This window comes from Ochotona curzoniae, unplaced genomic scaffold (genome assembly GCF_017591425.1).
Source record: "Ochotona curzoniae isolate NIBS_2020 unplaced genomic scaffold, NIBS_Ocur_1.0 contig_2692, whole genome shotgun sequence".
NCBI classification, from domain to species: domain Eukaryota; kingdom Metazoa; phylum Chordata; class Mammalia; order Lagomorpha; family Ochotonidae; genus Ochotona; species Ochotona curzoniae.
Window position 1 is genome coordinate 2,249,976 of NW_024465556.1, and position 13,868 is coordinate 2,263,843.

The window sequence follows — 13,868 nt, forward strand, 5'->3', positions numbered from 1 at the left end:
TTATCAGGTGGCAGTTGCAATATTCCAGGTGCCCTTCACACTGACAGGTTTTGAGATTCTGATTAGCTCCTGCCAGTTCTCTCAGAACATGACTCCTCTTCTATTACCAAAATAACCTCATGCCATCCTTGTGAACTGAGAAACTGAAATTATCAGTACCTGTTTATTCTCTGCTTGCCTCCTGATGTCTAACTATCAGTATAATTTTCCTTTTTTATTCTGTGTTTCTGTTTGAATTTCTTATAGCCTTGTTCATGTCCAGTCCTGCCTTGACTTTCTTTTTTCCTCTGTCTATTCTCTATTATTTTTTTTCATTGTAAAGAAGCTGCATGTTCATTATCACTACATTGAAGAATCCAAAAACAGGGGAGACGGGGATTTACAGGGACACTCATGGCTGTTAATATTTAGTGGAGTTTCAATTTTACATCATGATATAAATCATGATATCTACATATTTTTGTTACTGTCTCCTTAGATTCAATGTTGCTACATGCATTTTTACATGATTTTATGGACCTTAATATTCTAAATGGTTTTCATGCTGAAAAGAAGATACCACTCTGTGGAAGGAAGTGGATTTACAATGACTTCATTTTCTGTCCACCTATTTTGTGCCTACCACTTTCCAAATGTTTTGTTGTCATGTCATTCCTACAAATGTGTGGGAGAAACTTGTAGTTGGTTCAGAGATCAGTGATGTCATTCGTGCCTCAGAGATGCTCAGTGGCAGAGACAAGAAGTTTAGTCACCTCTGTGTTCCTGATACTTCCATGAGGGAGCCAGGAAATACTTTAGCCTGTCTGATGTGGAGGGGAGAAAGGCCGAAACCAGGGCCCAGAGAGTCATTGGAAAGGTGAGAATGGTTTTCTCATGTCAACAGCTATCAAAGGAAGAGGTCCCAAAAGAAAGAGCTCATTGTGGAATTCTGGAGAGCCCTGCAGAACAGTACGTGAATGCATGAAACATAACCATGATCTTAGAGTGTGAGCAGATGGACAGTAGACCTCTGGTCCCACACTCCTAGCACATCAGGACCCCAGGAGGCTGCATTCAGAAGCCCTGCTGTCCTGCTGGAGAGGCTCCCACCCCCCATGGTTGAGACGATTTGAGCACAGTCCATGAATAATGACCTGGTGAGGTTAGAATAAATGAGTGAAATGTTTCTAATAATTAGTGAGAAGGAGGCTTTCTACCCAATAAAAATCAACTACTACGACATAAATTTAGAAATGCAGACTGACCATTTTGTAATCACTGTAGTAATAATCATAATTCAGAGTCATCAGTGGGTAAAAAGTTAAAGATCATCATATTTATATAATAATATCTATAACATACCAAGTGGGATTCCTGAAACCTGTCAGTGTTGTGAAAAAAGCAAAAACAACACAAAAAACAGATTGGGAAATTATAAATGACCAAGAAAAAAAAAACAATCCCTGGGTAGAAGCCTCCATGTATATTCTCCATATGGAGCCTAGGTGGAAGGAAAAAGCTCTCCAGAGTGTTGTTTCAAGCAGTTTGAATATGGACTGTTGACCAATGTAGTCTTGTGTCATTGTTACATTTTTGGGGAGTGTTTATGGAAGAGATTGTTGTTACTCTTATTGGTAGAAATGAAACGTTAGTAATACATGCAGCTTGTTCTCAAATGACCAAGGGGAAAATGAAAAAGAGAAGAATATGACAAAATGCTGTTAATAAGCCAAATTGCAGGGTTTATGATGTTCATTTTACAGTTCCTTAGATTTAGATTCAGTGGCAGGGGCAAAGTGTTGTGATGCAGCCGATTAAGCCACCATTTGGGATGCCCACATCCCATATCAAAGCTGAAACTGAATCCAACAAGCACTTCTGACCCAACTTTTTGCTCATATGCCTGAGAGGTAGTGGGTGACGCCTCAAGCACCATCATGGGAGAACTAGTTGGACTTCTGGCTCCTGTTTTCAGCTTGGCTCAGACATTGTTGCAAAATAAACAATGTTGATGGCCCCAGCGCAGTAGCCTAGTGGCTAAAGTCCTCACGTTGCATGCACCAGGATCACATATGGGCACCAGTTGTGTCCTGGCTACTCCACTTCCCTTCCAGCTCCCTGCTTGGGGCCTGGGAAAGCACTAGAGGACGGCCCAAAGCCCTGGGACTTTTTACCTGTGTGGGAGAACTGAAAGAAGCTCCTGGCTCCTGGCTTTGGAGCATCTCAGCCTTGGCAATTGCAGCCATTTGAGAAGTGAACCAGTGAATGGAAGATCTTTCTCTCTCCTCTCTGCAAAATCTGACTTCCCAATAAAAATAAAATAAATCCTTGTAAAAAATTTTAAAAAAGAAGCCAACAGATGAAAAATTCTCTTCTCCCTTCCCTTTCTCCCTCTATGTCCCTCCCTCAGTTTCTTCCTCTCCTCCTGTCTGCCTGTTTACCTGCCCTCCTCTTTCTCTCTACCTCTCCCCCTCTCTCTTTCTCTCTCTCCCACTCCCTCCACCCCTCTTTCCTTCCTCTGTCTCTCCCTTTCTCCTCTTCCTCTTTTCCTCTCTGTCTCTCTGCCTTTCAGGTTTATGTAAGTAGATATGAATTCAGCTACACATATACATATAAAGCTGTCATCATGTCATTTGTTTTTGTTTTTGACTGTTTTTACTTCATGATTAGGTAGGCTGAAGGATTCTACCAAATGTAAAGCAAATATTGTTGTTAAAGGAAATTCTTCTTTGATTTAAATGTTTGAATGGCTACGCAAAATAAAACAAAACAAACCAAAAAAAACTTTATTTTGTGAAATTACCCTCCTATTTTTATTTTATAATTTTTATTTGTAGTTTTACTTTCCAACTAACCAGATAACAATAAAACAAGGCAGTAGAATTATTAGGGAGAGACTTTGAGCCTCCCCCTGTTGTGCAATCCAAAGCAACTGTCACACTTTCTTTTTTTTTTTTTTTAAGATTTTATTTTTGTTGGAAAGTCAGCTATGCATAGAGGAGGAGAGGCAGAGAGGAAGATCTTCCGTCTGATGATTCACTCCCCAAGTGACTGCAACAGCTGGTGCTGCACCGATCCGAAGCCAGGATCCAGGAACTTCTTCCGGGTCTCCCACACGGATACAGGGCCCCAATGCTCTGGGATGTCCTCGACTGCTTTCCCAGGCCACAAGCAGGGAGCTGGATGGGAAGTGGAGCTGCCGGGATTAGTACCGGTGCCCATATGGGATCCTGGTGCATGCAATGTGAGGACTTTAGCTGCTAGGCCACTGCACCAGACCCCAACTGTCACACTTTCAGACGTACTACCTCCCCAGTGGTGGAGTGACTCTCCCCTAACGGCATCCCACGGGAGGCACCGGGTGTGGAATGGTCTCACCTGAAACCCCCCTTTGGAGCACTTGACCTTAGCTTTATTGAACATATGCTCAGTTATACTTAGAAAATAGCATAGATATTCTGGATTCTGAGTGTAGGAAGAGGCTTTAGTTTATCATTTATGCTTAGTTATGATACAGCAAAGTGTAGAGATATAATTTAGAAATCATTTCCCTTGGAATTTTTCTTAAAGGTTTGTTTGTTTTTATTGAAAAGGCAAATTTACAGAGAAGGGGAGATGGAAAGAAAGATCTTCAATCTGCTGGTTCTCTTCCCAAATGATTGCTATAGCCCAAGATGAGCTTATTCAAAGCCAGGATCCAGGAGCTGTTTCCAGGTCTCTGATTTGGGTGCAGGGTCTCAAGGCTTTGGGCTGTTCTCCACTGCTTTCCGAGGCTACAAGCAGGAAATTGATGGGAAGTGGAGCAGTTGGGACACAAACCAGTACCCATATGGGATCCTGGGTGCTTGCAAGGTGAGGATTTAGCCACTAGGCCAAAAGGCCCTTTTCTCAGAATTTGAGAACATTTTTCCTCATTTTCCAGTGTTAGTTTTGAGAAGTCCCATCCTAATTGTGCTCCATGTAAAGCTCCTCTTTCATCTTTCAAGACATTAGGGTCTTTTCATAGTCACCAGTTTGTGAAATTGCGTGCCTCTTCCTAAGTAGGTCTTTTATCTTCTCTTATGAGGAGTGTTCAGTGTGACTGACCCCTTTAGGTTTGAGCTTTCGATCCTCTGTGTACTGTATTCCATGCTGTCTGCCATCCAAGACTAGTAATCCTCGTAACTTTCTAAAAGCAAAGTTAGAATGAAGTGCTTTTCCCAAATCTGGAAATGTTAAAAGGGGATCAAAAGGCCAATGAGAAATTCCAATAGTTGTGGCAAAAATACAGTGTAAGAGATCACATATTATACTTAGTATGGCAAATAAAAGTCACAATGAATTTTTAAAGTTATTTGTTATTCTGTTGTGTAATCCAGATTTAATATTTAAATCTATAATTTATACATGTAATTTAAACATGTAATTTATAACTCTTAGTAAAAACAGAAACATCCAGTGCTAAACCCATAATTTCTGAACACTGAGAACGCGTTTGATTCTGTCCCTTGTTTTACAGTTTGGTCCCCCTAAAATCACCAACAAATATTACGCATTTGACTACCCCAGCTCCCACTGGCTTCAGCCAAGTCAGGACAGTTAATTTCCCTAGGCCAAACATGGCAAAACTACATTTCCTTAAGTCTTGCTAGGCTGTAGATTTAAATTTTCTTTTCCCAAAAACGGCGGCTGAAGTAAATCAGTTTTGTGAGGTAAACATCTGCTGAAATGTGCTGTAAAACATGCTAGCATCTCAAGGAAGTTATGAAGCTACGTGCTTCCTCCACTGCACCATGCTTTTGGAATGGCTACCCCTGTGAAGCCAGTGTTGGTTGGGCAGCTTCGTTGTGGAGATGGCCTGTGTCTTATTATACATTTACTTCTGGATACAAATTGTGATCAGAAGATAATTTCATGTGGACTAGTAATGAATCCTATTTTTTCTTTTCCCATCAGCTTTTTGGAGACTGGGAAGCCCAACTGCGGAGAATAATGAAGCTCATCGCTGGAGGTGGACTGTCCATCACCGGTTCTCACAACATGTGTGGGGACTACCTTTACAGTGGCCACACGGTCATGCTCACACTCACCTACTTATTTATCAAGGAGTGTAAGTCTAAAATGGCCTTCCACTGTTAACTTCCTCCCTCACCAATAGCTCCTTGATCTGTGGTCCTTTAGTAAATCAAGTTTTCTGCAAAGTGCTGAAACTAGACTGAGGGTTTCTCACCTTTCCTGGGATGCAGCTGTCACCCAGAGAGATGTGTGGAATGAAGGACATAATTGCCCTTCTTGAGGGATTGTCTTGGTTTCTTGAAGCATCAGCTATAACGTTGGGGTGGAGGCAGTTTCAGTCAAGGGTAGTGCTGAAAGTATGTTGTAAGCTGGTTACACAGCCTCTGTTAGGAGCCAGAAGGGAATCTTGCAGGAATACAAGGATCTAGGATCTGACCCGTGTGATGGTAGTGATTCATCTGCTCACGTGGTGGCCAGTTTTCTGTGTGTGTGTGTTGCTGTGCTGTGCTAAGGGTACAGAATGGACCGTGTGATATCTCTGCCCTCAAAGGGCAATGAGCCTGTGAATGACAAACATAAAGTAAGAAATTTTCTTTAAGAGACATACTTAACATTTTTTATTATGAAGCACACAAAAACAGTTACCTAAATAGTTACCTTTATATTGTTCACATTTCAGATACCCATATGTTATTGGTGTTGTGCCAAATTCACTTTAAAGAGGAGATGAAATGTTAGCATATGATTAAAAACTTATAATTTCTCTCTCATTTTCTATGATTATTTTCAGGCATATTTTTATATTTGAGTGTTATAGTGTTTTTAAAATTTACCTAAATGGTGTGTGTGTGTGTGTGTGTGTCCCATATCTATACATATATGTGTTCTTATACCATTGTTTCCTCACAGATCATGTTTTTGAGACATGTGATTCTGGGTTTGCATTTTAATATCATTGATACTTCAGCCATTGCACATAAACTACTGGTTATTTAATTCACTTTCAGCTTGGAGAAAATCCAGCTGTCTTCAGTATATTACTGTGAGAAGCAGTCTAATGAATTTTACACAGGCCATGTCCACAAAGAGCAATGAGTTTTCACAGAGGAGGTCGTTCATTGCAGTTTGGGGGTGGCTTGGCAGCTCTATGTGGTGGAATAGGGGCCATTTGAGAAGTAGGGACAATGGGGCATGGAAGGCCATCCTAAGCCATAAGGAAGCTGAATTCCCAGGAAACAGGATGCCTGTACGGGGGCAGTGTCATCTTGTTTGTCCTTCAGAGAGGGGTAAACACTTTTGCAGCAGCTTACAAGGTGGGTCAGAGAGAAGTGAGACTGGAGGCCAAGAGAAAAGTTAGGAGGTTGGTTTCTGCTTTAATTGGGAAAGAAGACTTGATGCCCTGATCTAGTGTGACAGCATCAAAATGGAGAGAAGTGGGATCCTGAGTCATCTGGTAACATGGTAGACTTGGGGAAGGGGCAGAGGTGAAAGACCAAATGAAAACCCAGTTTGGACCTTGAAAAACTCAGATAAGAAAACATGGAAAGAGAAGAGAACATGGCATTTAGAACACTGAAAGAGAAAAGGATGAATAATACTCTTTCTTCCTGTGCTTAGTATGTGACCAAATATAGTGAATTCTAGCCGTGTGTATTCAGAATGCTTAGGGTGTTGTCCAGCCGTGTAGCATATGTAGCCTTGTGTGGACAGTGGGAACCAGGTGTCAGCAACCCTGGGGAAGGGATTCCTTCTGTTGGCTGGTACCTGAAATCCTTCAGTGGGATCAAAGCTTAGCCTTCTTGATGGTAAGGCAGTGTTCCACACTGGGAAATGCAGAGGTCTTAGGTTGCAAAACTCTGATTTTTGAATCCTGATGCCATCTCTTACTGGGGAAAAAAAAAAAAAAACTTTTTACCTCATTTTCAAGACCTAGTTTTTTCATATTTCCAATGAGTTATTCAAGATTGGAGAACAGAGGACAAAAGATAAAATAGATGGTGCATATGGACTCTAGCAGAGTTTCTCAAAAAATAAAGAGTAGCTATCGTTTGTATTGTCTTGACAGAGTAGCCAATGCAAATAGTCCTGGAAGACATCCTCACCCTAATCATCTAGTTAAAACCATGGACTGAACTTCACACCTTCTTTCTTCTACTCTCCCCCCCATTGACTCAGCTTTTTCTTTTTTCCATAGCTTTAACAGCTTTTAGTAGTATGCATGGCTTGCTTATTTACAGTAGTCATCATCTCCTGTCTTCCTTCCCAGAAGGCAACCTCCCCACAGAGCCAGGCTCTGTGCCTTTTTTTTCAGTGATCCAGGTACCTGAAGCAGTGCCTGATATGGTAGATGCTATTGCATAGCGGATGAATGGATGAATAAATAATTCCTGAACCCCTTAAGAATCTGATAGAAACCTGAGGCTGCTCTCAAGGGGTGGAGAGAAGTGGTATCCTGAGTCAGCAGTCTGACGTTCTGCCTAGTCAGCCCATTGAGAAGCAAGGGAGAGAATGCACAGCCAAGGACTTACCTGATAGCATCCTATTTTGGGGAAGACTCTTTCGGACTAGAATTCTTAGGCATTTGCATTTTCTTCTAATTGTTAATATGGAACTCTCAAAGACTTTCAGCCTTCTCTAAGGCTGTACAACTTGGAAAGGAAATGAGACCATTGAATCACTTACAATTGCTTTATCCATTTAGAAGGTTCTGTGGGCTAATGGGTTTTGATTTTTGTACAGAGCATTAACCCCAAATTAGCTACAGGTTAAAAAAATAAAAAGTTGTCTTTTAAAAATGGAGCATGGTTAGTATGACCTTATTTGACTAGGATCATCATTAAACTCTATTTTTGATGAAGTGAATCAAGTAATAACCAAATATTACTTGCTGGTGAAATCATGTTATAAAAAAAATTGTTTATGATCTAACTTTGATTACATGGCAAGTGAGAACCCGTAATATTTGGTAGTCCAAGAAATACATGTTCAAAAGGAAAGACCTGGGGCCAGCATTGTGGTGCAGCAAGTTAAGCCACTAATTGTGATGCCATCTTCCCATTTTGGACCACTAATTCAAGTCCTGGCTACTCTGCTTCCAGTCCAGCTTCCTGCTAAAGTGCCTGTGAAGGCAGTACAAGATGGCTCAAGTACTTGGGCCCCTTCCTTCTCTTCTTGGGCAGACCAGGATGGAGTCCTTGACTTCTGACTTCAGCCTGGTGCAAACCTAGCTATTATGACCATTTGGAGAGTGAACCAGCAAATGGAAGGTCTCTCTCTCTCGCTCTCTCTCTCTCTCACTCTCTCTCTCTCTCTCTCTCTCTCTCACACACACACACACACATATAGTATGATTCTACCTTTCAAATAAATAAGTGAATGGTTCAGAAATTATGGTTTGGGTGTGGTTGGGTGTTGTTAGGTGGTGTTAGAATTATTTGTACAATAGAACTATTGCCTATGTCTTCTCATTTCAGATTCCCCTCGAAGACTCTGGTGGTACCACTGGATTTGCTGGCTTCTCAGCGTAGTTGGAATCTTCTGTATTCTCTTAGCGCATGACCACTATACTGTGGACGTGGTGGTGGCATATTATATCACCACAAGACTCTTCTGGTGGTATCACACTATGGCCAATCAGCAAGTGAGTTTTGTCTCAATTGGGTCAAAGGATGAAGGGTTGGAGGAGGAAGGGAGGGGTAAGGTGGAGTTTGGATTACTGATAATCCACAGGTCTCTAACATGTTACTCAAAGTATTAGCAACTGAGGGTTTGTTACCCTCTGCCATAGGATCCTCTTTGAAATCAAGAAGAAAAAAGAAATATGTTAATGTAATTAAATAGAAGATTGCTTCCTTCTAGAAGAGTGTCACATTCACTGTCCATGGAAAAGTATTTCCTAAGCCCATGTCTTCTCAGTGCTTGATCCTTCCCGCCCTATTCTTCCTACCATGGTCCCATCATCAGTGCAGTATTTTAGCAATTAAGTCTCTGCATTTAGCTTCTATGCTGTTTGCTCTTTTATGAGTGAATAGCTAGAAAGCTTTCTAAAGCTTTGGTAGGCCATAGGTGAGTGAGTAGTCACAAGTTCTTGCACTCCCAAAGATGCTGCTGCTGTTTGTGGTGTGCACTCAATTTCCAGATGAGCATTGAGTCTAGCAGAATGATGATAATGTGAGTGAAGCTGTTGGGTGAGCATAGCACAGGTCCGGGGTCCTTTATGAATTTTAACAGTATGTGAACTTGAAGTGAAAAATTCCATGATTCTTTGTAATTTTAGGTGCTAAAGGAAGCTTCCCAGATGAACCTCCTGGCCAGAGTGTGGTGGTACAGACCATTTCAGTACTTTGAAAAGAATGTCCAAGGAATTGTACCTCGATCTTACCATTGGCCCTTTCCCTGGCCAGTAGTGCACCTCAGTAGGCAAGTTAAATACAGCCGGCTGGTGAACGACACGTAACAGCTGTACAAGTGAGGTGAAGAGGAACTGTCCAAAGTGCTAAGAACTCCACTGAGAAGATGCCATAAACAAACACCTCCCTAATCCTATCACCTTTCAACAGTTACCTTGACTTAACCTATCGAGTTACCTGGTCAGCACTGTGATCTTTTTTCTCTCCAAAGGACCTGCGTTGGACAACAATAAAGAAAAGTTAACCTATCATGCACTGTTCACATTTCCTGTTCATAGTCGGGGATTTGCATAATAACCCACAACCACCATGTTCCTTTGTATATGATGCAGCAGCATAAATGTAAGCTTTTATATAACATAAGTTCTGGTGTTTCCAGTCAAATCTGGAAATAAAGCGTATTATTTTCTTGGGAAAACATACTTTTCATATCTCTTGCCCCAAAGATTGGGCTGTAAGCCATTTTCTAGCAAATGTCTCTATGAAGGTTTCTAAGTACCTGATTGGGGTCCACTTATGAAAACTTTCTACCTGTTGCACCGATATTCAAAGAAAAATGACAGACACAGAAAGGTATGGTAACTTCAGGTTTTGTAAAATCAATACAGTGTGTCAAAAAGTGCAAAAAAAAGATTCTGTTATAAAGTGATTTTCTAAGTATTTGCTAACTTTATTTTTCAAAATGATGTTATGAAAACCAAATTTGAAGATTTTTACATGTCAGAGAGAAGAGAGTTAAAACATAAAAATGCTTCTTGGGAGAGAAATTTGTCTATGTTTCTAGTGCCTTTCTTGTCTTGATTGTATGGTCAGTAGGCAATCTTAAATGTTTTTATTTAAAGTATTCCACAAAAATATAAATGTATGTATACACTACTAAATTTTGCATTTGTCACTAAATCAGAAGACTGCTTACGGTTTTAAAATTGCTCTGAATTTAAAAATGGAGACGTTAATTAGAAAGTCAGAACCTGTTCACATATTGTGAGCAGTTGACAGTGTCATTGTAGCACTTACATAATTTTGTCATCTATTTGGTAGTTCAGTTCTAACTACACAGTGAAAACAGCCATGAATATTTTTTTTAAAGAGAGTTTTGAAAATGATCACTTATCTAAAACTTGAAAGCTGAAAATTAGTATCCATACTCTCATGGCAATTTTGTTGGTGAACAACAAAAAAGAGATCTATTTCTTTAAAATATATTTGTGCAGAAACTGCATGTAATTCTGTTTCACTCCTAACATACGTATGTTTGGGGAAGTATTCTATTCTATACTTGCCAATGTGGAGAACAAAATAGTTTTTTAAGAATGAAGAAGTATAAATATCCATTCTGTATTTTACGTGCAGCAGAATTATCTTCTGTAGGGTTTTTTGTGTATTCACAAGGTGATATTTGTATTGTATAACAATAATGGTGAAGGAAATAAAAAGGCTTTTAAAATTTTGTTTGTTTAAAATATTTGTAAAGTTATTATTCCAGAGAGTATACTGATATCTTACAGCTTATCTAGATCATAAATTAATCAAAATGCACTTTTTAATAAAAACTGATACTTAAAATAAATGGCTCGTATGGTTAATGTGTTCGTTCACATTTCTTCACAGAAAGTATAATTGAAGTAATTGAAGCAAGATAGGAAACCAAGCTTCTCAGTTGTTTCACAAAGTCTCACACAGGACCTTTAGTTATGTGTTTTTGAATTTATCCTTGAGATCATGTCATATGTATTCTAATCTCTAACCTGTGCAGACTGGGTATATTTTTCTTCAGTATATTTAAAACAAGAAGAGATGTTACAGTCAAATTTTACCAGCAATTTTGAATTATTTAATTCCTAACCAAGTTAGTCACTTAATTTTTCTCCCTGTTACTAAAAGTACAACTTTTCCAGTTTGAGATGGAAAGGAAAAGTAAATCTGAAAAGAGAGTAATAGTACTTTCACAATCAACAGGAATAGAAAAGAAATCTTTAGGAATGAAATAGAATGTTACTAATTCTGTTGTGGTAAAGAAAAAGGAAGGTGTAACCTGCAGAGGCCTGTTTTTGTTGAGGGGTGTGTTTAGCAAGGCTGGGAACAAAGCCAGTGTAAGTTTCCTGCATAGCTTTGAACCTGGACATGACATGCTAGAATCCGTTTTTATTTATCCATGAAAATCCTTATCTTGGACGCTGGATTAGGTGCTGCATATTGAAAGGAAATATAAATTGAATCAGTGGAAGTAAATTAGTAAATGCTAAAAGTAGTTCCTTCATCTTCTGCAAAAGTTAAAATAATCACATGAAAAAGTCATGATTGTGAGTTTGTATACCATGTGTGGATCAAGCCAGCCACCTGCTGATGCTCTTGAGTTGACATACCTTGTGGTTCTCTAATCTGCAAATCCCAGGAATAAAAGAAATTACAGTGTGTTCTGGAACATTGTGGTACAGTACAGCTGTCTGAGTGAAGACATGTGCTTTCTTGTGCTTTAGTTTGATAAGCTAAGGACCTAGACTAGGCTTTGGTCTGTTTGGCTCCTTGTATTTGTGTTGCTTGTTAACCCTTACACAACCACACTATGTAGTTACTAGCTCCATTTTACGTATACACCACCCACCAAGGTGACTCAGAGATACAAAATAACTTGCCCAAGGGCATGCCACCGGTTGTTGGTGAAACTGGTTGGAATCCAAGTTTCTGCCCTCCTCCAACAATATTGTCAACTTTCCAGAGGTCTTCAGGAGGAGACTACGGTGAGGGAAATCTTTGCCTCTGGAGCAGAGCTAAGGGATGTCTGACTGTGGTTCAAATGGCAGGAATTGTACAGTGTGAGATCTGAGAGAATTTTGCCAGTTTCCTAATCACTGTTTTCTTAAACATCATCCAAACTTAGTACCACATAAAAAGAATACATGCCCTAGTGTGAACACTATGTACAGAACATCAACCAGGATTTGAATTACATAGGAGACATGTTGCTTGATTCTAATCTTTTATCTTTTTTCTTCCTGTAATCAGGAAACTTCCTCTGAACAAATTAGAAACTGAGTTTTCTGCTCATTGACGCCTTACAGTACTTAATGTGGCTTCAAGTTAAGGGTGCCGGTAAGGAGGAAATGAAGTGATTTATCAGACGGTCCTTACACATTTAATGTGATAAATGTTGATATTAAATTCACTTGTAGTTCTAATGTCTGCCCTATTTGAGTCTCATTCTGATATTTTTCTATCTTCAGATTTCAGCATGCTTCATAATTTGGTGATGGGGGTAGGGGATGGTTACACTGTATTAGACGATAGAAATTAAGGTAAGTGGACCTGAGAGTGAGGGTTGATTAGTCTGGGAGTTAAAATCTCTTTAATGTTTGATGTAGCTGTAGGTGTCAGGGGCTCCGAGTTTCTATAGTTTTTCATGACTGGGGTTGACTTTGACGTTCCCTGCACTGACTTACTCAGAGTTTGTGTCTTGCAGTACTTTTAGGTTTAATACACTGATTTTCATGCTGGAAAGCCATTGGTGTGGTGGTAAGGCACTGGGTACGTGGGATAGGGTTGTCCTAAAACTTGCTCATTGATTCAGTAGGATTCTGTCTCCAGATTTAACACAAACAAGGTAAATTTTCCCTTCAGCCACCTCTCCTTCCTGTCCTAGCTGCAGCATTCCCAATCTCTTTGCGGCCTTGACCCCTGTTCTTTTGACTCTATTTTTATCTCCCAAAGTCTGATGGAAAGCCCAGAAAGGAATGGAGTGGGACGAGCAGGCACTGATAACTCCTTCGTTTTCATGCAGCTGTGCCAATCAGTGTTAGTGTTTTTGTTTCATGTAAGCAGATCTTAGTTATGATGTTGAGCAAGCCTGTCTCTCAAGATTTGGGGATAGTCCTTGAACCTGTGACCTCTATTCTTTATGGGTTCCTTTTTGAAGATGTTTTCTGAGAATAGCATCATGGATAAAGCTGCTGTTTGCAGCACCGACATCCCATGTGGGTGGGTTCCAGCTCATGTCTTGGCTGCTCAGCTTTCAATCCAGTTGCCTGCCAATGGCCTGGGGAAAGCAGCAAAAGATGATATGTTTGGGCCCCTCATACCCCCCACTGAACCCAGATGAAACTCCTGGTTGCTGGCTTTTGCTTGTCTGAGCCCTGGCCATTGTGACCATCTGGGCAGTAAACTACCAGACAAAAAATTCTAAGTCTTGACTTTTAAATTAATTAATTTTTTTGTTTGATTGTTCTGTGTTTTAAGAGACACACACAGGGCTTGGAGGCTTACCCGAGCCTGTTGTGTGCTAACATGTGCTCTGACTCTGCTGGGAAGGGGGTGTGTACAAGTCCAGGTGTCTAGTGGAAAACCTATTGACTTAAGGAAGTAGGAACATAATGCTCTATGAAAAATAAATGTTCCTCAAACAACCTCATCAAAGGAAAAATGATGCTTCTCTAAAGACCCAGTTGAAAATAGAATTCTCAAAATCCTGTAACTGTGTTAGAAAATGTG

At 40.1% G+C, this 13,868-nt stretch overlaps 1 protein-coding gene across 3 annotated transcripts in view; it reads left to right on the top strand.

Moving 5' to 3' along the window:
• The window catches only part of SGMS1 (sphingomyelin synthase 1), an 89,748-nt gene extending 77,278 nt beyond the window's left edge, over positions 1 to 12,470 (top strand). For all 3 annotated transcript variants that reach the window (XM_040975776.1, XM_040975777.1, XM_040975778.1), the window contains exons 4-6: positions 4,915 to 5,068; positions 8,448 to 8,614; positions 9,251 to 12,470. In XM_040975776.1, coding sequence (XP_040831710.1) covers positions 4,915 to 5,068; positions 8,448 to 8,614; positions 9,251 to 9,430 — 501 coding nt within the window. In that variant the 3' untranslated portion in view covers positions 9,431 to 12,470. The remainder of the gene's footprint in view (positions 1 to 4,914; positions 5,069 to 8,447; positions 8,615 to 9,250) is intronic.
• The last annotated feature ends 1,398 nt before the right edge of the window (positions 12,471 to 13,868 follow it).